This window comes from Bidens hawaiensis, unplaced genomic scaffold (genome assembly GCF_021521415.1).
Source record: "Bidens hawaiensis isolate Kalapana, Puna unplaced genomic scaffold, B.hawaiensis_p1.1 tig00025172_1, whole genome shotgun sequence".
Lineage (NCBI taxonomy): Eukaryota > Viridiplantae > Streptophyta > Magnoliopsida > Asterales > Asteraceae > Bidens > Bidens hawaiensis.
The window spans coordinates 2,762-27,421 of record NW_027493998.1 but is presented as its reverse complement, the minus strand read 5'-3'; the positions used below and the strand labels follow the sequence as shown (position 1 = coordinate 27,421).

At 38.8% G+C, this 24,660-nt stretch overlaps 2 protein-coding genes and 1 pseudogene across 4 annotated transcripts; all 3 read left to right on the top strand.

Moving 5' to 3' along the window:
• Positions 1-8,164: 8,164 nt before the first annotated feature.
• On the top strand, positions 8,165-11,759 carry LOC143570898 (cytochrome c1-2, heme protein, mitochondrial). Of its 2 annotated transcripts, none has more exons than XM_077056420.1 (8): positions 8,165-8,349; positions 8,843-8,915; positions 9,004-9,215; positions 9,285-9,564; positions 9,659-9,730; positions 11,040-11,156; positions 11,238-11,303; positions 11,420-11,759. In XM_077056420.1, exons 2-8 carry the CDS (start codon positions 8,856-8,858, stop codon positions 11,534-11,536), a joined length of 924 nt encoding a protein of 307 aa, XP_076912535.1. In that variant the 5' UTR covers positions 8,165-8,349; positions 8,843-8,855; the 3' UTR covers positions 11,537-11,759. The 2 variants fall into 2 exon arrangements, with proteins under 2 accessions (XP_076912535.1, XP_076912536.1); XM_077056421.1 differs by having other exon boundaries at positions 8,196-8,355; positions 8,845-8,915.
• A 2,924-nt stretch (positions 11,760-14,683) lies between these two features.
• Positions 14,684-19,565, top strand: LOC143570897 (transcription factor GTE9-like). 2 transcript variants are annotated; one of them, XM_077056419.1, is made up of 11 exons: positions 14,684-14,909; positions 15,105-16,230; positions 16,336-16,384; positions 16,476-16,592; positions 18,127-18,197; positions 18,317-18,380; positions 18,468-18,539; positions 18,612-18,727; positions 18,816-18,882; positions 18,975-19,105; positions 19,188-19,565. In XM_077056419.1, exons 2-11 carry the CDS (start codon positions 15,121-15,123, stop codon positions 19,494-19,496), a joined length of 2,106 nt encoding a protein of 701 aa, XP_076912534.1. In that variant the 5' UTR covers positions 14,684-14,909; positions 15,105-15,120; the 3' UTR covers positions 19,497-19,565. The 2 variants fall into 2 exon arrangements, with proteins under 2 accessions (XP_076912534.1, XP_076912533.1); XM_077056418.1 differs by lacking the exon at positions 14,684-14,909 and having other exon boundaries at positions 15,076-16,230.
• Positions 19,566-20,557: 992 nt separating this feature from the next.
• LOC143570890 (TLC domain-containing protein At5g14285 pseudogene) lies at positions 20,558-21,664 on the top strand (annotated as a pseudogene).
• The last annotated feature ends 2,996 nt before the right edge of the window (positions 21,665-24,660 follow it).

Below are 24,660 nucleotides of genomic sequence, written 5' to 3'. Positions count from 1 at the left end.
TTTACTTCAAAATTTGATAGCATTTAACTCCGCGAAACAAGCTTTACAATGATATACTTTGCGCTAAAACGATTTCCCATACCAAGATATTAACAAAAACTAAAACTTTTATAGAATGCCTCCGCTATCAGCTCGTCGTCATCAGAGGAGAGAAGCCTCGCGCAGACGTATGCAGCGTCGTTCCCAGGAAATGGCCGCCGCAATAGCCCAAGCCTTAAATCAAAATAATACCAACCCCTCCGGATACAGTATTAAGTCCTTTAATGCGGGTAACCCTCCGAAATTCACAGGGCTCGAAGGAGCCACCGTAATGCTCCAATGGCTCGAGAAAATTGAGAACACCTTCCTCCATACCCACTGCCCTCCAGACCGACGAACCTTATACGCCTCAAGTGTCCTGGAATCAAGGGCGCTTACATGGTGGAACGGAGTAGCTCACGCGCGTGGCGCAGAGGCTGCTTCTAGCATGCTCTGGGAGGAATTCAAGGATCTTTTGACTCGAGAATTCTGCCCTCCCAACGAAGTAAAGCGCCTTGAGGAGGAATTTTGGAACTTGAAACAGTACAGCGGCGAAGCGCGCGAGTACGCTACGCGCTTTCACGAACTAAGTTTGCTTGTCCCGCACCTAGTTACCCCTTCCCGCCGCGCCATCGAAAAGTTTCTTGGGGGTCTCCCCATGGAAATTCAAGATTCTGTATGGGCCAGGAACCCAGTAACCCTCTCTGACGCCATCGAGTTGGCCGCTGTGCTCAGCGACAACCATGTCAGGGCAGGAACCCTATTCCTGCGGGGAGCCGAGAAGACCAAACTCACCAAGACTGTCCCAGAACCAACAGAAACCAAGCCAGAACCCTCAAACCGTAACAACCTCAAACGCAGGCGCAAACCCAATCATCAAGCCTACGCGCTTACCAACCCGCTCATTGTCCAGCAACCCGCCTACCAACCTCCAGTACACGCTCCTAACCCACTGTCAACCTACCCAACACCCCCTGTAGTCCATAACTATGCCTTAACCAATTCCGCGCTCCCTGCCCCGTCAACTAAGAAACCTTACACAGGAAACCAACCCTTTTGCCCAACCTGTAAACTTCATCACCCAACTCAAACCCCGTGTTGTCAATGCAACCAATGTGGCCGTATTGGTCACACTGCTGAGTACTGTAGAGTCCTTCCCGCCAACCCAATCGCGCAAACACCACCAACCTACCCGCAAAACCCACAATCAACATACCATAATCCACGACCCAGGTCGTGCTATAACTGCGGTGACCCCAGTCATTTCCGGAACGCGTGCCCGAGACTGCAAGTACAAATTACACAAGCTAATCCGGTTAACCAAATTTCAAACCAAGTGGCGCGCGGACGAGCTTTTAATATAACCGCGCACCAAGCGCAAGCGAATAATGACGTGGTTAATGGTACATTTTTACTTAACGGACAATATGCATCTATACTTTTTGATACTGGCGCCGATAGGAGTTTTATTTCTCGCGCATTTGAACAAAAACTTGCGCGACCGCGAATAAACTTAAACGAAAACTTTACAGTTGAAATGGCTAACGGTGAAACAATTATAATAAACTCCGTGATCAAAGATTGCACGCTTAACCTTAATGAACATGATTTTCTAATCGACCTCATTCCCATGCCTCTTGGAAGTTTTGATGTTATTATTGGTATGGACTGGCTCTCGCAAAATCGCACCGAAGTAATCTGCGCCAAGAAATTGATTCGCATTCCTCGGGAAAATGGTCAAGATCTTCATATCTACGGCGAGAAACCACCTAACGGTCTTAAACTTATGTCATGCACTGAAGCCCGAAGACTTTTGCGAAAGAAATGTGTCGCGTTCTTAGCTCATGTGGTCAAACCCGATGAAGGAAAGAAGAAACTTCATGAAATCCCCATCGTGCGTGACTTTCCCGAAGTCTTTCCCGAAGATCTTTCTGGTTTACCTCCCGCTCGGGAAGTCGAGTTTCGTGTTGATCTTGTTCCTGGTGCATCCCCCGTAGCTAAATCTCCTTATCGACTTGCACCCGCTGAAATGCAAGAATTAGCAAGTCAACTTCAAGAGTTGACTGATAAAGGATTCATTCGCCCTAGCTCTTCGCCGTGGGGTGCTCCGGTTTTGTTTGTTAAAAAGAAAGACGGTTCGTTTCGCATGTGTATCGATTACCGCGAGCTGAACAAGCTCACCATTAAGAACCGGTACCCCTTACCGCGTATTGACGACCTCTTTGACCAACTCCAAGGTGCCTCTTGTTTCTCCAAGATCGATCTCCGTTCTGGCTATCACCAGCTGCGTATCCGCGAGGAAGATATTCCCAAGACTGCCTTTCGAACCCGCTACGGTCATTTTGAATTCTTGGTCATGCCCTTCGGTTTAACCAACGCACCCGCTGTCTTCATGGATCTAATGAACCGGGTGTGTAGGCCTTTCTTGGACCAATTCGTGATCGTGTTTATCGATGACGTTCTGGTATATTCCAAAACCAAGGCCGAGCATGAATAACATCTTCTGTTGGTGTTGCAAAAGCTTCGAACCGAACAACTCTATGCCAAACTCTCCAAGTGTGAGTTTTGGTCTGACAAAGTACAGTTTCTTGGTCATGTTGTAAACAAGATGGGTATTCATGTCGATCCATCCAAAATTGAAGCAATCAAGCACTGGATTACACCAACCACTCCTACCGAAATCCGTTCCTTTTTGGGCTTAGCTGGTTATTACCGGCGATTCATTTCGAACTTCTCAAAAATCGCCTTGCCTTTAACAGCATTAACGCACAAAGGCAAACCGTATATTTGGGGCTCGAAGCAAGAAGAAGCCTTTCAAACGCTCAAGCGAAAGTTGTGCGAAGCTCCTGTTCTAACGTTACCAGAGGGTACTGACGATCTTGTCGTTTATTGTGATGCCTCTAACCAAGGTCTCGGTTGTGTACTTATGCAACGAGGCAAGGTTATCGCTTACGCGTCAAGACAACTCAAGATTCATGAAAAGAATTATACGACTCACGACCTCGAACTTGGTGCAGTTGTATTTGCCTTAAAAATCTGGAGACACTACCTCTATGGTACTAAGTGCATCATTTACACCGACCATAAAAAGCCTTCAGCACATTTTTGATCAAAAGGAACTTAACATGAGACAACGCCGATGGAACGAACTCATCAGCGATTACGATTGTGAGATCCGATATCACCCTGGAAAGGCTAATGTGGTAGCCGATGCGCTCAGCCGCAAACCCAGTCAACTCAACTGTATTTTGCCGCGCACGCAGCTTCACTTCGCGCCGATCCAAAGCAATCTTGAATCGCGCATTCGCGACGCGCAGCGCGCATCGATCAGCAAAGGCAACCTACGCGCCGAGTTAGCGTGTGGTGCGGAAGCACATCTAGTCCCTAACCTGAATGGAACTCTCTGTTATCTCAATCGCATCTGGATTCCCAATGATGAGATTCTTCGCACTGTCATACTGAGTGAAGCGCACAAAACTCGGTATTCCATTCATCCTGGCGCTGACAAAATGTACAAAGATTTGCGCCTTACTTATTGGTGGCCCGGTATGAAAAAGGATATTGCTGTGTTCGTAGCTAAATGCCTAACTTGTTCTAAGGTAAAAGCTGAACATCAACGCCCAACTGGTTTGCTCGAACAACCAGAAATTCCTACGTGGAAATGGGAAAGTATAGCAATGGACTTTATCACCAAGTTACCCTCGACCGCAAGCAAACATGATAGCATTTGGGTAATAGTGGATCGATTGACCAAGTCTGCCCACTTTCTGCCCATTCGTGAAACCTACCGTGTTGAACAACTTGCGCATCTATATGTCAAGGAAATTGTCTGCCGTCATGGTACTCCCTTGAGCATAATATCCGATCGCGATGGCCGTTTTATATCTCGCTTTTGGAAATCTCTCCAATCTGCGTTAGGAACTCGTTTGGACATGAGTACTGCATATCATCCTCAGACTGACGGACAGTCTGAGCGAACCATCCAAACCCTTGAGGATATGCTTCGATCTTGTGTTCTTGATTTTGGAGGTAATTGGGATTCACACCTACCTTTAATCGAGTTCTCTTATAATAACAGCTATCATTCCAGCATCGGTATGGCCCCATTTGAAGCACTTTACGGTCGAAAGTGCCGCTCACCGATTTGTTGGAACGAAGTGGGTGAAGTTCAAATCACAGGACCCGAACTAGTTCAAGAGACAACCGATAAAATCGCCAAGATCCGTGATCATCTGCTGACTGCCAGAAGCCGACAGAAGAGTTACGCAGATCGCAGGCGGAAGCCTCTCGAATTTCTAGTTGGTGATCTTGTTCTCCTCAAAGTGTCGCCCTGGAAGGGTGTTGTCCGCTTTGGGAAGAAAGGTAAGCTTGCACCTCGTTATGTTGGTCCGTTCAAAATTCTTGCCAGGGTGGGAAAGGTTGCTTACAAACTGGACCTGCCGCCCGCGCTCAGCAATGTGCATCCAACGTTCCATGTATCCAATCTCAAGAAATGTTTAGCTGACGAAAACCTTCACATACCACTTGATGAAGTTCAAGTTGATGAGTCTATGCATTTCGTTGAGAAGCCTGTTGAGATTATGGATCGCGAGGTGAAGCAAACCAAGCGCAGTCACATCCCTATTGTCAAAGTTCGCTGGGAGTCCAAGCGCGGAGCCGAGTTCACTTGGGAAAGGGAAGATCAAATGAAGATCAAGTACCCGCACCTTTTCTCTGCGCATCCTACTTCGAGATAAATTTCGGGACGAAATTTCTTAAAGTAGGGGAGACTGTGACATCTGCCCAAATCCGACCCGACCTAGGTACCCGTTTTCGGATCCGTTTTTAAGATTTAAAATTTGATTATAATCTTTATAAATTTATAATGCATATATATGTATATTGCTAATAATGATAATAATAATAATTCCTTTCCGCCGTCCCGCCCCTTTTTCTCTCTTGTCGCCGTCTCGCCCCTCTGCTTAACCCTTAAGCCTTGAACCCCCTTTTTCTCTTAACTCTTTGCTTGTCCTTTGGTTCTTCCCGCCTAAGGATGTCTGCGCAGCTCCACGCGCCAGACTCTTTACAAGGAAGCCTGCGTGAAGACCAGCTGTTCCTGCGATACGCGAGACGAACTCTTCCCGCGGCGCGCAAAGGATTGTAGTTCTTCCCGCGGCGCGCGAAGGATTGTTCTGTCTGCCTTCGCCCTCGCGCACTCAAGCCTTCTCGCTCTAGATACTTAAGTCATTTCTCCAGTTTAAGCCAGCCTGTATGCTTTTGAAATATCTTATCTTCTGTGCTACACCTGCCAAGGTATGGGCACAGTAGGCCAGATCTGACATCTGTCCGAAAAGTCACTTTCGGCGCAGCTGGCTTACCAACCCTCTTGGTTGTTAGAAAAAGTAACTGGCATAACCTTCTAAAATCTTCTTTTCCATGTCTTGAACAGTACTTTGACCGACCCCTCCCATGCTATGAACAGTAACCTGTCAGCCTTCCCCATCCCCTGCAGCTGCCACCATATCTTTTGCTTTTGATATCTTTTGCTTTGATTTGATAAGATCCTTTTTCCCCAATTCAAGGGATGTGTTCCCTAGGGTTTTCCTATATATACAAGCTAATTTCTTGGATAATTAAACACTTAAAACACTCCCCAAAATCTTTCTCCCTTCTCTCTGCCGAGATCCTTAGCAACGCCTCCAACTCCCCTCTTTGCAATCCGTCTTCTTTTCTTTTCTGCCCAGAAATCTCGGTAAATATATAATATATAATTTTTTTTTTAAATAATTTATTTAAGTGACATACATATATTCAAGACATAAAAACCAATCGTTAAACCAATAACCTCTTATTTATAGGTTAACTTTCGCTTGTTTAAAAGTTGGTTCTTGCATTATCTTTCAACACACCATTTTTCAGGTGAGTAATCTCGTACCTAATCCCCTTTTATTTTTAACGTTTTGGGATGTTCATGTGTTCGTACAACTTGAGTCTTAAACTTGTTTATGAAATTTTGTGCGCAAAACCCATGTGTTATGGACGTTTACTAGTGTTGTATATTTGTATGTGTTGATCATTAACCGCTTTGATCGGCCTATTCCAAAGTTTTCATGGATCCATTAGATGAACACGGGAGACCTATCGTTTACAATTTTTCTTGGTTTGTTTGCACATACACGAATGATTATTTGTTTTTGCTCGATTTGGGGCACGCTATGAACTATGAGCTATGATCTATTTAGGCTTGATCACAATCTGTTTACACACTATGTTGAACACCAGTTATACACATGTTGCGCGCAGTGCTTTGTTATTATCTATTTATATCTATTAAACTTGATTTCTCACCGACACGCAAGTGTTGACGTTTTATTTTAACACATGTTCAGGTTTGCTGTAGCTGCTTTTGGAAACTCGAGGACATGTAGGATGTTTTCTTTTACTTTGGACCTAGTTTAAAATATAACAAGACAAGTTTATGTATTTGAATATTATGAGTTATGATATGTGATTTATGTTACTTTATGGTGTGTTATGCGCATGCGAAATGAAATGTATTTATTAAATATTGACACCCAAATAGTGTCACGAGTAATGAAACAATACGTAGCGCCCCGATGTATAATCCGCCATCGGTCGGGGTGTTACAGATGTGATATGCGTGAGCATGTGATGCGCAAGCATATGTGATATGCGCCACGCGCAGATGTGATATGCGTGAGCATATGTGATGCGTGAGCATATGTGATATGCGTCACGCGCATAGGTTTTGGCTTTGTGTCTTCATGACATCCTGATTTCAAGCCTCTTGTCTATATCTTGTGGGTTGACCCGCCCCGCTCGATGTTAAGGCGGGTGCATACCCCTTCAATTTATATTGTAAACTAAATAACAAATCATAATAAACATCAACAATAGTTGGAAATTGTGGAGTATATGTTCATGTAATGTTTTTATGGCTTCGATACTAAGGTCTTCAATGACTTATGCATGACTTATGTACTTTGAGAGCTAAAGGGCACCGCTCTAATGGGGTTAAAGGGTCCCGTGTAGGGTCTAAGGACAACCTCACTAACTGGTGTCACGTGGATGGTGAAAAGTTGTATAGAAAAAGCCATTCAAACATTATTGAAAATAACTAACAAGTTGTTACATGTCTGGTGCAACTTGGTCATTGAAGTTTGATAGCAACTTGGTTAGGGATTAATCTATTTCATTCATTCTACGCATTTATATTTATGTTTAAATTACTTCACTATGACATATGATTCGTAATTTGTCATTATATATATAGTAAACTCTTATGACTGTTCACCAACATTTGTGTTGACTAAATTATTATGTACATGCTACAAGTTGAAGTTTGTTCAGTATTGAAGATCGCTTAGCTATGGACCTTTAGGATATTTTATTCAATAAACATGTTTAAAATATTGTTTGCTTTTATTTTGAATCATGTAATGTGATGAATAAATTTTAATACAATGGATTAATAATACTATCACTTTTGGGTGATACGAATAATCAGTATCTCGTCCTCGTTGGCTGAGATGTAACAATCGAAACCTAACCCTAATCTCTCCCCAGTTCGGGATTTATCGGCCTGAGTTAATCGGCGTGTCAAGTATTTGACATAGAAAACTAAGAACATATTAATAAATAAATAAAATGCTAAAATTAAAGCAACGTTATAATCTTCACTTGCTACGTAAATAAACAAATAATTAGCCAACACAATCTAAAAACACAATCCATATAATTAAAGAAACATTATCATTGTCACGTGTAGAATCGATCAAACATTACCTATAGAGTCAAACAAACTTGAAATTAATTTGTTGAGTAAGTTAGCAATTATAGCTTAGAAGTAAAATAGCAATAGGATCTAAAATAGACGGAATGGTAATCGAAGAGTCTAATATTATACTAAACAATTGAACGTGTCGCGCTCTAATAGTATCAGGGTATAAAACGTAGAACGGGATTTTCAGGTATAACTTAAAAAACTAAATGAGTAACCGCTAATCGAACCGAAGTGGTGAATCTAGGCTTGGTTCCATGGATACATGTAGTTTCGGGTTCTGGTTAACAGTTTATCGGGTTCAATAGCCTAAAAGCCCAATATGTGATAAAAGAGGGCTTGGCCCATCGAAAAGGTGGTGTGGTGTCCTAAAGTGAACGGTGAAGTGATGATAGACCGGTCGTCGTGCTTGTGTTGTGGTAACAAAAAAGTGAAAATCATTCTGGCCGAATAATCAATCTCCTTCCATTCGTTTTATTATTTTATTATCTCTTCTCTGCGACCGTTTAACGCCGCCGGCGACAGACAATTACCTCATCCGACGACGTCCTGTAAGACCTCTCCAATTTCATTTCATTTCATTTTGTTAACGCTTAATCATTCGTTAGTGTCTATTGTCTGTGTGAAATGTGTAACTTATAATCTCCCTATCATTTCATGTCTATTGATTGATTGCATCTTCCGTTTAATAATCAGATCTTAGTTCCGTTTAATTAGGCTTTTATTTGTTCCTTCAGCTCGCTCAATTGATTTACTAACAATGTTAGGGCAAAATGTATACCTGATTTAGGGTTTCAATACGATAGTTGACTGACTCTGCATTATGATACATAAGTCGGTCGGGTCGGGTCGGGTCAGAACGGGTCAATTAAAAAGGTTTGTTTTGGTTCGGGTCGGAACTGCGGGTTTCGGGTCGGAACAAGTTGTTTTTTTAAACGTCTCACCAAATCTAACTTCTCTTGTAAATCCTGAACTGTAATAATTTATTTCTCTTTTCAAAGTAATTCTTTATTCAAATATCATTGATATATGTGTTTTTTACAGGAAATTGGCTTAAATGGCTGGTGGTAGGGGAATTTACCACTTGCTGAGGAACCGGCTTCATTCGCATTCCACCGTAAGCATTAATATGTTTTGCATTTCTTCTCTTGCGCTTGTATTTGCTGGTCAATTAGGCTAAATTTGTTATCTATTACGTGTACCAGGCCCCTCCTGTTTTGTCATCTTTAATACCGAAGACAGATCAAGAAGCTTCTGGAATGAAGTCTTTGAGGGCAATAGCACTCATTGGAGCAGGTGTTTCAGGGCTTTTGAGCTTTACAACAATAGCAGCTGCTGACGAGGCCGAACACGGGCTAGAATCTCCTAGCTATCCCTGGCCTCACCAAGGCATTTTGAGCTCATACGACCATGCTTCGTAAGTGCGTTTTTAAACTAACTTTTGTTATCTTCTTGTAATGTAACCTTTTTATTTGATTTTGATCAGGATCCGACGTGGTCACCAAGTGTATACGCAAGTATGCGCATCGTGCCATTCAATGGGTTTGGTTTCGTACCGTGACTTGGTGGGTGTGGCATATACTGAAGAGGAAACTAAAGCAATGGCTGCTGAAATTGAGGTTACTGATGGTCCTAATGACGAGGGTGAGATGTTTACCCGACCTGGAAAGCTCAGTGATCGGTTTCCTCAACCTTATGCTAATGAGCAAGCTGCTAGATTTGCTAATGGTGGTGCCTATCCTCCAGACCTCAGTCTTATTACCAAAGTAACGAACTCACTCCTCATTTCTGATCTTTCTTTACCTTTTAAAGGTATTGCTTTCTTTATATTACAGATTCTCACATTATGTGCTTTGTCAGGCTCGTCACAATGGACAGAACTATGTATTTGCACTTTTGACTGGCTACCGTGATCCCCCTGCTGGTGTGTCGGTGAGTAGTAAATTCTCATACTACATGTTGGTATATACAACAAAACGCTTACAAGAAACTGATGAAGAGGTATCAGAAAATGCCATTGGATGGATTTATATTGCACAATCCATAAATGGTGGGATGATTAGAGCATGCTTCTTAACTAAAATTCTATTTTCATATAAATTACAAATCTCATCTCATCATCCACTGTGATAGAAGTCTCAGATTCTCATCTCCCCAAATCTGTCCACTTAATTCTTTCTTAAAAATCACCTAATAAATAAATAAACAAAATTTAGCCTCAGATGAAGAGATCAAGTGCCCATAAAAGATTCTCTCTTAAAGTCAACTGGGAATTTATTTGCATACCAAAACATCAAAGATTACAGTTATTACAAGGGATGAAGCTACTGAACCAGTAAAATCATTGGTATAAAACTTTTGGGTGAAGAGCAAGAAATACGTTACAAGTGAATTTAAGTAGTAAATTTTGAGATAAAGATGAACTCAAAACCTAAATCCAAGATGGGAATCACATGTAATTCTCAAAAAAGCTAAATTAGTATGTTAATGCAATTGAGCTTATCTCTAAGAAACTGATGAAAAGTTTTGATTTGCAATTTAGAAATGATTGTGCAACAGGGTTACTGAAAAACCCTTAAGGGTGGGAGGGTTGTAATGTGGGCAGTGTTTGAGGGTAAGTTGCCCTAATCATCCATCATCTTTATAATTGGTAGAACTCAGGGTAGTGTGCAGGAGCACTTCTCCCACCTTTAATTGAGAAGAGTGAAAGATTATCGAAGAAGGAAGAAGACAGTGTGCGTGGTCTGGTGTTTTTGCTATGGTGCAGATGAGTTTCAATTTGGGTCCTTTTTATTCTATCACACAGTCTAATCTGTGCTTCAGTTTTCCTATTTTTTTCTCATACCCATTTTGACCCTATGGAAATATCACCTAACCCAGAAAAGCCCAAGAATTTATATCTGAAGTCCAAAATAGCCCTAATGTTTGATAAATGTTTGCTAGGGATAGTTTTTAGTAGTTATTTTAATTTCGAGTTCATTAAAGTGCCTATCATTTACATGTAAAAATGTCTATTAAATTGTTAAAATAGTAATGTTATCTCAAATACAGCTTTGACCGTTGATTACTCAATTTTTTTCAAGAAAAGTACCATACCAATATAACGCTGATAGCTAGTTCTGCAACTTATTAATTATGACTTAATAGTTGTATCAACAGTTCTTTTACTTTGCGGACAAACTTTTTTTTTATAAAATTCTGGTTAAACTTAGCCTGCTTATCTAATCCACCTATATTGCAGATCAGGGAAGGTCTGCACTATAATCCTTATTTCCCTGGTGGAGCTATTGCAATGCCTAAAATGCTTAATGATGGTGCTGTTGAGTATGAAGACGGCACTCCTGCAACTGAGGCTCAGGTTTGTTAACTGTTCTTTCTCTTGTGTATTGTCAATGTTAATATTTTTTTAGTTAATTCTTTTTTTTTCTAATTACTGCAGATGGGAAAAGACATTGTTTCATTCTTAAGCTGGGCTGCAGAACCAGAAATGGAGGAAAGGAAACTGGTAGATTCCTCTAAATCTTTTAAAGTTACTAGTCAAATGAATTTATTTGAGCTTAAGGTTAAACTTGTAATCTTGAATGAATAATGAATGATATTGGTTTTGGTTGGATGGTGTAGATGGGATTCAAGTGGATATTTGTACTGTCACTGGCCCTGCTTCAGGCTGCATACTACAGACGTTTGAGGTGGTCGGTTCTCAAGTCCCGCAAGCTTGTTCTTGATGTGGTCAACTAGAAGTCCTTTGATTTCTTGGTCAAAGGTTTGTGACCAGACTTGAATGAGAAATAATTATTTTTTTAATGTATAAGAACACCATGCATTTTAGCCTTCTGTTTCTGTATGGAGAAAGGTGTGTTTTTATAATGTGATAATTGTACTGGTTCTTCATTTTGGAACTTTAAAACAAAGAATAATGGAGTCATTTATGTTTTTGTTGTCTTAAATCATCTGAACCGATTGAGTCAGTCATTTACAAATTGCAATATACTATACTGTGGCGTGCAGTCATGCATCGTCATTGAAATTGCATGAATAAACAATGGGTTTGTGATAAAGTTGTGCATCAATGTGGTAAAGTTTTGGTTTAGTGTGTAAAGTTATGTATTAATGTGTTAGAAATTGTCTTTGGTGTTATGATGTGTATAGTAGTGTATTGGTGTTATGGTATGATGATTTTGATTTATTTCATTGATAAAAATGATCATAAAATAATGGAGTATTACTTTTAAATTACAATCTAGGGAAAATTGGTCAACACTTGCACGTATTCTTTTAAACGACAAATTTCTGTCATCTAGAAGACTTGAACCAAGACCGCCCAACGTGTTTCAAAGGCTTTCCTCACTAACATGTTTTAATCACTAAGGAGAGTGTTACGAAGTTGAATGATTGTAACATTTATTTTAAATTTATACCATCACCACTCGATTGCATAAGACACTTAACTCTAGAAACATGTAATAAAGATATGTTAAAGATTAACTTATATATCTATACACTTGAAGAGGTTAGAACCATAATGCATTCTCCTAGTCATACCAAGAATTCAAAGTCAGTTCTCACAAGGTGAAACATTTTCAAATTACTCTAATTTTATATATAGTGTTGAATTGGATGTTTTGGTACAAATTCAATTTACTTATGATGGTGAAAATTTGGACTTCAATCCCGTAGATTGAGCTTAATAGTGTACATTGGTTTTAAGTGTTTTGGACTTATCTTGGTGAACCAATTGTTCAGTTGATCTAGAGTAGATATATTTTATTCACTTTGAGATTTTTATGAGCAAATATTAGAAGCATTAAAACTTCACAAGTGTGTGTTTGTGATTTGCGATCCAAGGCCAAGAACAAGATTCGGAAAGAGCTAAAGGTTCAAAACAATCACTAACCTCGTTCTTATTCTTTCTAAGTGGTTTGAGATCACTAGTGAACTACTTGGTATTAGTAAGCTTATCATGTTCTTAACTTTCCATTTGTAGAGCCTAAGAGAACTTATACGTAAGTAAACAATTTTTTGAAATTCATTTTTTTAAGGAAACTATAATTGGAAACAATATATGGTGATTAAAGCATGTTGGTTAAGTTTAAATTTGAGTATGTAGCTAAATCAAGAATTTGAATATATCTATTCTTGATGGATTTTAACCAAAACGGAGCCGGATTTTGTACAAACATGAGTTATGACCATCTCTAAACGATGGAAATTAGTTACAATAAATTTTGAAACTGGTTTAAATTAAAATCAAAAGCTTAACCGAAGAATAGCGTTTTTTTTTCTTTTGTAAAGATGATGTTTTTGAATTGGCTAATCCAAGTTACTAATGTTAATTTCAAAATACAAGTGGTGATTTATATTATTTAAATAAAACACAAGGTAGTAATTATATCAAAACAGAAGGCAAGTGAGTAACAAACAACGCCGCTACCCCCGTTTTGAATTGCAAAACTCAATCTTTTGAAAACTACATTCGTTGATCTTGGAGTCATAACATTACTATGCCTGACACATTGAACTCGGCTAAGTAACTCAACAACTTCAAGCGCGAGGAAACCAAAAGTGTCAAAAGCAAAAGGAATAAATACATGTTGGTTGTCGATACACGCCTTCTCATGTTTAACCAAAAGTGGTGATTTAACTCAAATAAGCGAATTTTAGATTTAAGAGGTGGGAATGAAAATAAATTAAATAATTGAAACTCACATTAATTCTTAGGTGTTAAAACAAGAGTAAGAGTAAGAGTGTGGCTATAGTTAATTTACAAGAATATAAATAAATTGCTCATAAAGCTGATGAACTAGTTTACGGGATAATTTGATGAGGTTCTGCTCAAAGAAACACAAATTAACTTTGGGTTGACCTTTTTCGGGCAGTCAACAAAATTAAGACAAGAACACGCAAAAAAAGATCCAAATTATAAAGCTGATTACATAAAACATCGTAAGCTACTTGAAATAGTACATAAATGCTATAGTAATTATCAAAATGTGAAATATACTTAATATTCTATGCTTTCAAAAAGTAAGTTGTATATTTTAAGAATAAATACTTTTTACTTTTAAGAGCGTTTGTACTACCCCACGCCCAATGCGTTGAAACCACTCCATGTCGGATACAACCAAGTCACGTCGGCGATGGAGACACAGACCACCCGAAACATTGTGCTTAGAAACACTACTCCCCCCCCTAAACGGCCCCTCTAGCGCTATGTAGCTCTTGAAAACACTGCTACGTTGGTGGTTATCCATGCATCAGCCGTGAGCATGACACATGCACTAATGATCCATTAGACATCGGTACTTCAAATACGAACAAACAAAAATATATATCATCATTATAATCATAAAAATTTGTTTGATTACTTAATTAACTCGTCACTAATTACCATATTTCAACATCCAGAGAATCAACGATGCAACAATTTTACAATAAAGTAACCAAATATATTACGTTAAAATGTAAAAATTTCCTAAATCAAACTACTACCATAGCTTAAACCAATACATTATAAACAAATAAGAAATAAATACCAGTTACAACTTAACTCTTTAAGCACACAAAGTAATCTTCATGAAAAGTTAATGTATAAAAACCGGTATCGATGGGAAAAACTTGTAACACCAACCCCATAATCCAAATGTTTTTCCCACGCAAATCGATGAATCACCACTGGTTTTTCCCGCATAGTGAAACAAATTATAAAGAAAAATGAAGAAGTCAGAAATTATCCATAACTTTTTCATTCGAGAAAAAATAAAAACACCACTTCAATTAAAAAAAATTGGAAAGATTGGGGGAAATGGTTTTCCATGAGGCTAAAAACCGCAAACGAAACAAAATAATAATAATAATAATAATAATAATAAACGAGAGTCACTTCTTTCTCTTTCTTCAAGAGTCTCACTTCAACTTTGCTGCTGCTGCTTGTATTCATTCCGTACGATCACATCCTGGTAAGTATCATCTGATTCTTCCTAGGGTTTCTACCTTCAACCGCTGCATTAATTCCGGTGGAGATCGGTCGGTTAGGGTTTTTCTATTGGTGTTTGAATCATGCTGAGTTAACTTATCCGGCGAATTGAAGCTTGTATATAGATCCATTTTTGCGGTAAGATCAGGCTTATATTCTCGATCTATGAATAACTGAACTTAATAATTTAACCTAATTCAAGTGTATAATGCCCTAATTTCGGTTAGAGAGTGCATGTGGTGTTTATCTTATTAATGATTATAGAGGGATATGAGGATAGTTAGTTATCGATCTTTAGGCGAGATTGATGTCTTGTTGAAAATGTTTTGGTAGTGTAATTGGGAGAGTGATGGCGAAGAAGGATCGGTTTCCTGATGCGTGTTCCGGTGGCGTTCTTCCTAATGAAGAATCTGGATGTTCTCGACATGATGGTAATGAGAATTCAAGTGGACCTAGAAAGAAATGGATTAAGTTGACCTCTCAAGATGGTTTTGGTGTGCCTATACGAAGCGTTCCTTTGCCGACGCTGGCGTCGTCTGAGAAACAGAAGTGGTTACTTCGGTTGCGTTCCGAACTTGATCAGGTTAGGACGTTTCAGAAGAGGGTTGACGTGGATAGGGTTAATGTTACAGTGTCATCATCCAGTAATGTTATTAGCAGTAAGGTAGAAGGAAACCAAACAAACGTGAGGAAATCGGTTGATACACAAGCTCAGAAAGTAAGTAGCTTGAGTCGAGGTGCTAATTTAGCAGTACCTGAGACTTTCAGTTTGCTTTTAAGGAAACAGTGTGAGGGTTTGTTAAAGAAGTTGATGACACATCAGCATGGTTGGGTGTTCAATAAGCCTGTTGATGTTGTTGCATTGAAGATTCCAGATTACTTTAATGTTATTAAGAAACCGATGGATTTAGGGACAGTAAAGGAAAAACTTGGATCAGGAAGTTATTCTAGTCCATTTCAGTTTCTTGCTGACGTCAGGCTCACATTTTCCAATGCCATGACGTATAATCCTCCTGGCAATGATGTGCATATAATGGCAGATGTTCTTAGTAAGTTTTTTGAGCTAAGATGGAAGCCTATTGAGAAGAAGCTACCATCGAATGGTTCTCAACAGCAGGCGGTTAATGAGGAGATTAATTTAGTTAAGCCAATGCCTTCCTCAAAGAAGAGAAAAATTACCTCAATTCAACCAAACCCAGAGCCAGTTAAGCCAGTGATGAGTGATGATGAAAAACATAAACTAAGTAGGGAGTTGGAAGCTCATCTGGGAGATTTACCAGATAATATTATCGATTTTTTGAGGCAACATGGTTCAAACAAGAATGATGCTGGAGAGGATGAGATTGAGGTTGATATTGCCAATCTTAATAACGAGACCATTTTTGAATTACGTAAGCTGTTGGATGACCATATCCGTGAGAATCAAAATCAGGCCAAGGCAGAACCTTGCGTTATTGAGGTATTTATGTTTTCAACCATTCATTCACAATAGAAGATTATGGCCTATGCCATGACTCATGACCCATGATATACTGAAACGAGCATATTTCTATTTTGAATGCAGCTTCTTGATGAATCAGGGCTTAGCAACTCAACTATGCAACTGTACAAAGGTATCCCGTTGATGTATATTTGATGACCGTGAGTTAGTACTTAGTAGTAGGTTTCCATGCTTATATTGTTACGTGTTTCAACATATTACAGGGAATGATCTTGCGGATGAGGATGCAGATCTTGCTGGGAATGAGCCTCCTGTTACAAGTCACACTCCAATTGAATTGGATAAAGGAACAAACATAAATAACGCCACAGAAGCACATGGTAATTAGGTTATGTATCTCTGTTATCATGATTTGTATTAAACTGTTTTTAGAAATATACCGATGGTTGTGATGGTTCTTGATTTACTAGTTTGAGCTTCTATATGCTTTACCATAAAAGATTAATACCATTTTAATCCCCAATAGTGTTGCCTACTTTCCATTGAGTACTAGAGTTTCTATTGGCTGAATTGGTAACATTTGAAAACTAAGCTATCAAGCTTTAACCAATGAACTTTAGCGCTCAAATGGTGAACTCCACCATAGGGTACAATGATGAATGAGAATTGATAAATATCTGGTTTTTATTCATTAGTTGGGAATGCTAGTTTGTTAGGATCATTGATTGTTTACATGGCCATCCTTTTTTTCACAATACTTTTCCTATATGTATGAAATTTGTCAATCATATTTAAACTTTAAAGGACAACTAACGTTCTTTTATTAGACACAGACTATTTTAGCTTTGAACTTTTGGTCTAACAGGAATATGATTAACATAGTAACTGTTTTGGTGCTAAAATCAACGGTTTATAATCATTGTAAAGAAGTAGAGATGGTAGTTTTTTTTATGAACCATCTAGCAGAACAAGTGAAGATGATTGAAAAGGATAAGAGAAGTGTAAGCTATAGAAAAAATAGAAACAGTTATTAATTAATTTAGCTACGCAGTTAAAGCGGCCAATATATCGGTGATATATCACCGATATATTGGTTATCACTCATAGGTTAACATATCGGTCCATAATATCAGTCTTAATATCCTTTCTGAGAATATCTATGATTTTTACTGATACACTGGCAATATTTTGAGTCATAAATATCGGTGATCTCACCGAGATTATCGGTTTGCCCTGTTAGGCCCATTTCTGGCGGTGAATTCTGATGCCGGTGTTGCATTTTCTGCCGGAAATAAGGAGGAAGAGGAAAGCGGCTGCGCTATGTTCGTGAATGTGTTTTAGCCTTCTTAGGGTTTAAATTACTTTAGGTTTTTTTAACATTTAACCCCTTGATCTTTCACTAATTTATATTTAGTCCCTAAAACTTGTAAATTTATACACAAAATGTTTAAAATAAGTTTGTGTGTTTTAACATTTAAGTATTTAACCCCGTCTATCTTTACTAGTTTACATTAGGTCCTTAAACTTATATATCTATACATAAAAAGTTTAAAATTGACATTATGTATAATACCTCACAGCAATAACCGATATCTCAAGTATCGGTCCTTGACCAATATCCGATTTTTTACCGCATTAACTGCATGGATATTTTAGTTAAAGTTCATATAATTGAAGTGATGCATAGTTTTAGTTTGATATGTTAGATAGTTAAAGTTTCACAGTATAAAGGATACCATATCTTCTAACTAATTAGAGCATAACCTATTTATCGCTCTACCATCCTATGTAATTGCTAGCCAAACTCAAAGTCTATATGTTTTACCTGATGGTTTTGTTATAATAGGTCTTGTATAAATATGACATTTTAGACTGCCTTATATTGTTTGATAGTTGTTATATGGTTGCTTTCAGATTCTGATTCTAGTTCTTCTGAACATGAGCTAAAAGATGTTAAAGCTTCTAGTTCGTGTAGTGGAGCAAAGGTATCACCTGAATTTCTAAGTTTATTATGTGTATATGATATTTAGTGCGAGACAACAGACACCATTATGTAACCTTTGCTAAGTGAAATCTCTTGTGTACCTAATATCCATATATATAGGAAACCGCTGTGGCTGGAGCAGATATAGGCCAGAAGACAGGCATGGCCTATCCAGATGAAAATAGTGAGTTTTTGTTTATATAATAAACATCGAGAAACATTTTTTTTTCACAAGTTTTACTTATGGCTTCTTGATACACATGATATTTAGTCACAGTTAGTGCATCAGATCATGCTGAGCAGAAGCCAAACTCCAATGAATCAGGTAGTCAGAAAGATGATGGTAAGCATGACACGAACCATTCTTTACTGTTTGTAGGTCTTCTGTTATCATCATTTATTTCTCAAAATGCAGAGGACAGTGCTCCAAGTGAAAGGCCGGTTTCACCTGTTAAACTCTACAGGGCTGCTCTCTTAAAAGGTCGATTTGCTGATACAATCTTAAAAGCTCGTGAAAAAACATTCAATCAGGTTGGTAACAAAACCAATTGCTATATATCCTGCAGTATACCTACCAGCTTTCTCAGATTATATAGTACTGGTGTTATTTATTTTTCAGGATGAAAAAGCTGACCCGGAGAAATTACGTCGTGAGAAAGAACAACTTGAAAATCAAAAAAGAAAAGGTTAGAAAGAGCTTGAAATCATTGATAAATTACAAGGTTTGAGGCTGTGAAGGTGAATTAAATAAAATACATTTTACTTTTATATTGACTAGAAAAAGCTAGGCTACAAGCAGAAGCCAAAGCGGCAGAAAATGCTAGAAGGAGAGTTGAGGCGGAAGCTGCTGCAGAGGCAAAACGAAAACGAGACCTTGAACGTGAAGCAGCTCGACAGGCGTTGTTAAAGGTATCATAATCTTCTTATAATTATTGGAATTAGTAATAAATATTATTATGAAAATGGATTATATGATTTTGGGTTAATATAGATCGAAAAGACGGTTGAGATTGATGAGGCATCTCGGTTCCTGAAAGACTTAGAAATGCTAAGGACTGCAGACCCTGAACAACTTCTGCCAAGTTGCTTAGATGAGATAAGTCCTGAACATGAGTCGCTTGATAGGTTAGGTAGTTTCAAGTTTGGGTCTAGCAATCCATTGGAACAACTGGGGTTGTACATGAAAAGGGATGAACATGAAGACGAAGACGAAGATGAAGATGAAGAAGAAATCGGGTTAGAGGCTGATAATGGGAATGGGGTGGTAACAAATGATGTGGAGGAAGGTGAAATCAAATGAGTGGTGGTGTGGTGTAATATTATAAGTTATATGGTGGTTAGAAAGAATTTTTGGCATGATGTTTGTTGTATACATGATGTGATGGGTGTTAAATTAATCAAATGTTGAAATGGTTGGTATTAAAGCATGACTTCAACTATCATATGCCTTTCTTTGCAACGAGCCTACGATTAGAAACTCAAAAGTGAGTGGTTTAGATTATTATTGGATAATAACGAAATATTCCAGTTTTTCTTTAAAAGATATCCTGTGGGTCATCAGGAGGCCTTTAGTTTGGAGTTTGGACTTTAGTGGGTTTTTTCTTAGGGTGGTTTTGGATTTGAATCTTTGAAGCGTTAAATTAATAATGAACGGTTAAAACTCCATCTAAGGGCTCAAACTCATATATCAGTTGGCTAACACCCTCAAAAAGAAAAACGAAATTAGTATAACCAGTAAAAAGGTAATATTTGGTCGAGAAACATTCCAATAGAAGTTAATTGTTTTATTTAGACTACTTTCAGATTGAATCGCTACAAAAGAGGCGCGTATGTTAGAGGCATAAATGTGGGGGATAAGAGGTGTGTTATGTGTGGTGTAGCGTGCACTTGATGGTTCGGTGCAGGGTGGCATGTTGAATTTGGTCTATTGTTCTGGAATTGGTCAAGTTGTTAGGGGTTTCCTTCCTTTAAACCTGTTCGGGAGATAATACTAATAGAATATTCAATGTGACGGGAATAGGATGGAATGCAAATTGATTCAAGCGATTAAGTTAGTAACACGTTGGATGATTCTGTTAACGAAAGAAACAAAATGGTATTTATTCTTGTTTATTTTGGGGTGTGGTCCTTATAAAATTGGCATCGTTGCTATCCTATGTTAGCAACATAACGCATTGTCAACCCTATGTTATGTTAACACATCGTTGATGTTCGCTAACATGTCGCCGGCAACGAAATACCAAAGGGACAAAATTGGAAACTTGAATTTGTGGAGACAAACTTGAAACCATATTCTATAAATGCAGTGTTTTGAGAATTTTCACAATTATTAAATAATAATAGTTGTGGTAGGGATGGCGGTTGGCATTTCGAGAAGCTGCCACTTGGTTTTGCTTCTTCTTCGTCTCGAAAAGTACGTTTCCATCTGTATCTGTATCTATTTTCACTTTCGATTCATCCATCCATTCACAATCAATCTAGGGTTTCAATAATGGATTATTCAACCATCCCAATTTCACCATCATCATCATCATCATCATCATCATCATATCTCCCTGTGTTCTTGTCCATGTTCTTCACCATCTACTTATCCGCCCACTTGTTCTTCTTCCGCCACTGGACCACCACTCTCCGCCCAGTCACCGCCAGCTGTCTCATCTCACTCGCACACGGCACCCCTGCAGTCCTCTTAGCCATCCAATCCATCACATCATCATCACACACATACACCTTCGCCTCACCCAACACCACTTTCCAAAACACCGTATTGGAATACAGCATCGCCTACTTCACAACAGACCTCTTCCATTACCTCCTATTTAACCCCACTGACCTCCTCTTCATCGCCCACCATTTAGCCACTCTTTTCGTCTTTTTAACATGCCGGTACCTCGTCGCCCGTGGAGCCTACGGGATTTTGGTTCTCCTCATACTCGCAGAGGTCACCAGCTTCTTTCAGAACGTCTGGACGCTGGCCGCCGTCCTCAAACCCAACTCCAAACTCGCAGCCCAGGTGTTCGACGTTTTGTCCCCTCCTTTTTACGCCTTGTATTCGGTTGTTAGAGGGGTGTTCGGGCCTATCTTTGTTTACAAAATGCTTGTTTTTTATTTGAGTGGCGCTGCCGATAGTGTTATCCCTAGGTGGGTTTGGGTTTCGTGGATTTGCGTTGTGGTGGCCGCTATTTTAGTTAGTATACTTTGGATTTGCAACCGGTGGATCGACTTGTATAGAGAAAGGGTAGTTAGAGTTGAGAAGGAGAAGAAAATTAGATAGGAAAGATTAGTGAAATACTTGAGAGTTGGAGTATATTCCCTGTGATCATCCGTTTATCTCAAAGAAAACCATGTACCGGTGCTAGATTCTTAAATAGTACAATAAAATGTTGCAGGTAGTGCTATAAATCTTGTTGTTTTTACTTAGTTTATGTATTTTCTTTCATAAATACTGCAATCACAGGCGATACTATACTTGCCACCGCTTGTACTTTTATAGATTGTTGATTGTGATGATGATAAATATAATCTGACTTCTAATGTTCTTCCATTTGTTTTCCCGTGCTGTCATTTTAGAATGTAACTTCAAAGCAGAAGTATGTTTGTCTGATGCAGATGACGTTACCATCTGACAAGCTTCTCTTAATTAAAATTTTGCAATTTAAAAACTTTGTATATATTAAGAACTGTTTTTAGAAATTTTCATATCTGGGAATTTCATGGTCCAATCATTTAATTATGTTTCATGCATTACTGGTCATGGTTTTCCTTAATGCTAAACAACGTTTCATGTTTTATTTCAAACTTTTCTTTCTGGTAGAAATAGGATTGGCAAGAAAGTTCTCTTGCATTTAACAAATGAATATATATGTTGACATACGCTTCAACATTTGTGCTTCGAATGTGATTTTTTTAGTTTAGACTCTAGAAATAGTGAAAGCTTCAACCATGGCAGTGGCATGTCACCATTTTTGCATGTCGTCCATTCTGGAATTACAGACAGCTTCACATGATTATTTTGAGTAGCAGCTTATGGTTTAGGACTACCCTAAAAAACACTAAAATGCAGGTATTATGTTTCTGCTTCTTCTCTTCTATCCCAGCTTTACTCTACAAGTATCTACTCTAGAAATGTATATTTTTTCTGAAGCGGAACTATTTTTTTACAAATATGCAGGCACGACGAAGGTAAAGTTGACCCGTAGGAAGAAATGGCACTTTTGCAAGTAAGTTTCTTGACTCACTCTGTGTCCTTGGCAATCTTTTAATGTGTCACCCTGAGATAGTTTATAATGGATCTTCCCTATTCAAAGTTGGTTATAATACCATCAAACTGTTTCCTGTTGTTTGAAATACCATGGCCGCCTTTAACTTCTTTTTAATACTTGAATTTTTATGAGAAACTTGCATATATTGGCTGCAACAATGATCTGCCTTAATCCTCCGATAGGTGCTATGATCATCAAAGCAACTCCAAATATGATACACACCTGCTATTCACACACACACAGCATTATAAATTGTAAGCCACATGATGCAAGGTAACTAAACCATCAAGAACACAAGATATTTTAAAAACCATAAATCTCATGATAAACCCATCACTTTTTGGGAGGAGCTGGTCCGGGCCTTCACCAGAAACTTTGGCCCAACCGAGTTTCAAAACCCAGATGAGCATCTGTGCAGCATCAGACAAAGCGGTTCGGTCCAAGAATATAGTCAAGAATTTGCAAAAAGGTCATCTAGAGTTTCAGATTGGCCCGATCATTGCTTGTTGAGAGTTTTCTTAAATGGTCTTAAGGAAGAATTGAAGGCTGATGTCCGGATTCACAAACCTCACACCGTCTATACTGCTATGAGTTTAGCATTAGAATTCGAGTCAAAATTAGCCCCAAACCAGAAGGAACTGCATTCACAAGTTGCGCCAACCGCCAAAACAGCCCCTCTAGCCACTGCAACAACCCCAGTTTCCTACATTTGCATTTCAGAAACCAAGAAGCAGGCTAGGCATGCTGAAGGAGAGTGTTACTGGTGCGGTGAAAAGTTTAGCCCGGGGCGTAGGTGTAAAACTAGTTCATTACAATTGTTGGAGGCCGGTGATCAGGGTGTTCAAGGCCATGTAGAGGGTGCAGAAGATGCTGGAGAGCAAGCTAAGATCAGCATACATGCCATCATGTGCATGCCGAATCATCCAACCTTGATAGTTTCTGGATCAATCAACTCATTCAAGGTATCGCTTCTCGTTGACTGTGGTTTACCTCATAATTTTATCATCAACGCCTTGGTTACTAAAGTTGGATTATCAACCCACGAGGTCATTCCATTTGGAGTAAGGATTGGAAATGGAGACATAATTCGCTGCAATCAGATTTGCAAAGATGTCCCGCTGCACATCAGTAACCTTCAAGTAACTCAAGACTTCTCCCCTTTTTCGTTGAGAGGGGCTGATGTGGTCCTTGGTATACAATGGTTGGCCACCTTGAACACGGTGCAGGCAAACTGGAGTAAAATGTTCCTAAGGTTCACTGTTGCAGGCCAAGATTATGAATTGCAGGGAGTGACACCTGGTGATCAGAATTCTGCAGCATTCCACCACCTTACCATAGAGCCATTCGAGGAAGAATTAACCGCAGGAGTGGGACAACAGCTTAGTAGCTGACTTGAGGACAAGTCGCTTCTCCAGGCGGGTAGTAGTGATACGATCCCAGCTTCCAAGCAGCTTCACATTATTTTCGGATTTTGACCCGGTCAACCCTGATATTGAATATAGGGAGGCAAAGGGTGAGTCGTATTGAAAAGTTGGAGGGATCTGGATGGTTTGAGGGTAGTAAGTGCGTCATCAAAGATGGGGTAATTGCTTCATCAAAGTTTACTTTTAAATACTTTGTTCTTGTTTTTAGTTTCCGTGTCTTGTTAATTTGAATATTGGCACTTTGTATTTTGGAGACTTGCCCTCTCGAATCGGGCTACATTGGCTACTACTACCTATTTATCTTTTTGTTCCATCTGATTTTCCAAGTTCTGATCATATACTCTTCTATCTTCTGGCTATATATACTAGCACGTGACGCTAACTATTATTTGATTTTTGTAATTGTATTCAAAGCATTAATGATTTATAAAAAAAATTGGCAAAAAAGTTTAAAGATGCTTGCGGGTCAGCCCAACTCTACCTGTACTATAAAGATTTGCTTCGACCCATTATCGTTTCCATTACTCATATTGCCTCATTTTGAGTTTTGGCACGTCTATACATTTTCAAAGTAGTCCACTAACATAGGGATTCCTGGTGATAAAGAGAAGCACAAAGCTAGGGTTGTAATTCATTTTTTGATCATATCAAATACCGGCGTTGCATAGTCTGCAAAACGAACATAAGAAACTTTGGATTGTTGTTTTTATTACATTAAACCTGTTGCTAAAGAATAGAGATAGCTTTTGAATCTGATAACCTCCAATAACATGAATGA